This window comes from Frankliniella occidentalis, unplaced genomic scaffold, assembly GCF_000697945.3.
Source record: "Frankliniella occidentalis isolate FOCC.00 unplaced genomic scaffold, Focc_3.1 Scaffold732, whole genome shotgun sequence".
In the NCBI taxonomy this organism is placed as follows: Eukaryota; Metazoa; Arthropoda; class Insecta; order Thysanoptera; family Thripidae; genus Frankliniella; species Frankliniella occidentalis.
Genome location: NW_026267844.1, coordinates 3,304 through 7,300, shown reverse-complemented (window position 1 = coordinate 7,300; position 3,997 = coordinate 3,304). Strand labels below are relative to the sequence as shown.

At 57.5% G+C, this 3,997-nt stretch overlaps 1 protein-coding gene across 1 annotated transcript in view; it reads right to left on the bottom strand.

Annotated features, from left to right (window-relative positions):
- Positions 1-395: 395 nt before the first annotated feature.
- The window catches only part of LOC113215170 (zinc finger protein 845-like), a 6,515-nt gene continuing 2,913 nt past the window's right edge, over positions 396-3,997 (bottom strand). The window contains exons 4-5 of the mRNA XM_052275657.1: positions 2,284-2,530; positions 396-1,444 (exon numbers count right to left, since the gene is read on the bottom strand). Coding sequence (XP_052131617.1) covers positions 396-1,444; positions 2,284-2,530 — 1,296 coding nt within the window. The remainder of the gene's footprint in view (positions 1,445-2,283; positions 2,531-3,997) is intronic.

The following is a 3,997-nucleotide window of genomic DNA, read 5'->3' as shown; positions in this document are numbered from 1 at the left end:
TCTCTCTCTCTCTCTCTCTCTCTCTCTCTCTCTCTCTCTCTCTCTCTCTTTTCCATCCTGCCCCGGCTAGCCTCGGCCCCTGTTGGGCATTTTGGGTCGGTAGGGGGGTGGAAGCGCGCTTCAGTTTCAAATCACAACTCCAGTTCGTAATAATTGTTGTATATTTGCTTGGGCAAAATATTTACTTGGATTAGCTTAGTTATAAAAAAAAATCACAATCGTAAAAACATTCTAATTCGTCTGAGAAATATGACATTAAATTATTTTTATCGGCAAGACAAATATTCGCATTTGACATCGGGTTCCTCGCCTGTCGTTTAGCAGCTAGTTTCACGTGTAATAGGCCAGACAAAATCTGCACACAGCGACAGCGACACCGTCGTCTCGCTACAGCCTCACGGCCCGCCGCGGCCCCGCCCCGACCGGATGTGGGTCCACAGGTGCTGCAGGAGCCACGCGCGCTGCCGAAACGTCCCGCCGCACTCGGTGCAGAGGAACGCGGCCGGCGGGGAGGTCTCGCGTGGTGTTCGGTAAGGCGGCGCCACAGCCTTGAGGGGGACGTGCTCCTCCTTGAGGTGGCGGTACATGGCCCGCCTGCTGTCGCCTTGGGGTTTGTGGCACAGCGGGCACCGAAAAGACGGACCCGCGTGGTCGCGGAGGTGGTTGATGAGGTAGCTCGGGAACCGCAAGAACTTGTTGCAGAGGCTGCACTCGTAGGGGCCACTGTCGGCGTGGTGGAAGAACAGGTGAGCTTTGAGCTCACAGCCGCTCTTGAACCGCTTCTTGCAGACCGTGCACTGGTGGGGTTTCTCGCCAGTGTGGGTCTTGAGGTGGTTGTTCAACTTGGCGACCAGCCTGAATTCCCTTTGGCACACGGTGCACTTGAACTCCCTTTTTTCCTGGTGGATCGTCTTGTGGCGGATGAGGGCGGCCGGGTCCGCGAAGGCCATGGGGCAGTGCTCGCACTTGCAGGGCTTCTCACCGGTGTGTGTCCGGATGTGGCGCAAGAGGTTGGTCCATTGGCTAAAAGCCTTGTCGCAGAATGTGCACTTGAACGGCTGTTCACCGGTGTGGGTCCTGAGGTGAACCCTCTGCGCGCTGCTCTGGGTGAAAGCCTTCGGGCAGTGCGGACACTTGAAGGGCTTTTCACCCGTGTGCGTTCGAAGATGCACCTTAAGTCCCGCAGCATCTCCCCAACATTTCCCACAGATTGCACACCTAAACGGCTTTTCTTTCAAGTGTACTGCGCGGAAGTGAACACTTAATGCGCTGCGGTCTTTAAATGCCTTCTGACACACGGTGCACTGGTAGGGCCGCTCGCCAGTGTGCACCCTCATGTGGGCTTCTAGGGTGCATCTCATCGGGAAGGCCTTGTAGCAAATGGCACACTCGTACTTCTTGTGAGGGGTTCCGGACCGACTTGGATGCTTCATTTTAAATGCACCTAAAAGAGAACGAATGGCGCGTGTTAGTGCTTCACACACAATAGCACGGGATGGTGTTCTAACTTTACCCGGTTTGCCTCGTTGGAACCCTGCTTACCTGGGGGCGGCCGGGCTGTCGGGGCTGCGATGTTTAACTGCTGCTGCCTGGAGGTACTGACAAGACTGGGGGCAGGAGGCGGGCGGACACGGGTGCGAGCGGCTGCAGGTGAGCTGGGCCCCGGCCCCGGCCCGGCCGACTGTCTGACCTGACGTACTTTCCCGGTACCTTGCGTCGGGCCCTGGCTCCTTTTCGGGTTTTAACGCCAAGCACCGCCCCCCTCCCCCTGCGTTGGGGTAGGCCCTACGGCCTACGCACCAATGGACGGGCCAGTGCACCATGGGACCTCTTTTGGGGGACTGACTGATGAGGGAGCGCGCCACACTTTCAAAACTCACATTTTGTGTCGACACGAAACGCAAAGTGTCGACACATTCCAGAATTCGCACACACTCTACGATACTTAGGACCCCTCCACTCCCCTCCCCCCTCGCAATAACACCCAGTCGGGCGTATATGATGTGGGAATGCACGTGTTTCTGGGTGTGACGAGAAAAAAGACTGGTTGGGAAGAAATTGACCTTTTAATTCAAGGTAAAATTTTTACAAAGCCAAGCATAACGTTTTATACAAGCAGATGGATCCAGTGCTCGTACCAGTCTTCACTGTGTCCCTCCGAACACTCGTCCAGAGGGTCATGAGAGAAAAGGCAAAGGCGAGACCCATCACGATTGGCATGATCGCCCCTCAGTTCGCCGTGGCAGTCCAGTTCACATGCCTGGCAACGCTCGTCATCTTTACAGACGAGTTTCAATAAGGGGTCGAATTTGATATGGAGTGAGGGGTTCACCGCCATAACAGTCTTGACCGTGTCCCCGTGGAGCCAGGAGTGAACGCAGTACTCAAACAGAGTCACCTCAACTGTCCGCAGCGCCGGCGCCACGTCGGGGCTGATCGCCAGCAGAAGCTCGTCTGGTTTCCTTGCGTTGTTGTCATCGAACTGGAGGCGCCGCAGCGCTGACAGCGACGGCAGCGCGCTGACCACATGCTGAAGAAGCGGATTTTCGTCACTATCACTATTACCATAGTTTTCGATGAGCAGAGTCTCCACGCGCGACCTTCCGGACGAGGCCAGAGCCAGGACGAGATCGGCGCCGACGTCGGCGCCGCTAATCACCCCGGGATTGTACTCCAGCTTCACTTCGCGGAGGTGTTCGGCCCGCCGGAGGAGCTTGGCCAACCCCGCGACGGCAGGCCGGTTGATACTCTCGGTGTGGACGGTGAGCTCCAGGGCCCTGAGTGACTTGCAGGCCGCCAGGGCCTCCATCCCGGGCAGGCAGCTGCATCTCAGCTTGTTGAGGTTTGTCAAGCCGCCCAGCAGGGGGGAAGTCGAGGTGAAGGCCAAGGCAGACGGGAACGGGTGGGTCCCGAAGGAAACCTCCTCGAGGGTGGCAGCGTGCTCGGACAGGATGAACCTCACGAACGGCTCCGTCAACGGAGAAAGGTTGCAATCGAACTCCCTCAGTGACGGCGTGACTACGGCGCGGCCCAGGATAGGGGCGGCTGTGTTTGTCAGCCGGTTGCCTTCGTCCACATAGACGGAGAGCCTCTCTAATCCAGATGTCGACGCCAACATACCCAACAGCATGGGAACATCAATCGCCACCGCCGACGTGATTTCAATTGCAACGCCAGTAAGCCGCCCGAGCATCTCCTGCCTGCTGACGATCGCTGCAGCGTGCCCGGCGTGTGCGGCTCCTTCCACACGAACCCACAACCTCGCCGCGGCGCACCTGGTCGAAGCGAACGCCCACTGGGGGCACCCCTCTGCAGGAAGGCAAATAGAAATCGTGTCGAGGCACGGCGCCAGGCGCAGCAACGGGCACGAGCAGTAGGGTTTGGAGTAGCAGACTTCAAAGTCGCGCCATACAGCCGGGTGCAGGGCCAGGGCAGCCAGCCGCTTGCACACGAGGCGGCAGGCCAAGATGTCTTCTGCAGTTTCCAGCTCCTCAAGCACCATCAGCAACACTTCATCCGGTAGCATCTCCATGATCTGCAAAGACACGCTCGAGGTCAGCACAATTAACAATGTGACGACATCCTTGTCAGAAGTCAGAACAGTCGAGCAACGCACGATCAGCTGTCCAAACCGGGTGTAAACTGATGCAGAAGAATGCAGGGGACAGGGAAACAGAAGTCACCATGTTAAAGCATGGCTATTTCCTGTTTCTTCTTTCCTGCATTCTTCTGCATTTCAGCTTTACCGGAATGCTTTGTGAAGGTCGAACCTCGATAGCGATATTTTTGTGAGACGACCTAACGCGGAGCTTTCCCTCTCTCACTTTCTCTCAGCCCGCTCTGTCCTTTTCGAGCTCGTCCATCCAATAGGCACCCACATCGCCCCGCGCAAATGACCACCTCCAGCAGCAGCAGCAGTAGTAGCAGCAGCAGCAGCAGCAGCAGCAGCAGCAGCAGCAGCAGCGCACCACAGCTGGCCGGGCAGACGGGGAGGGGG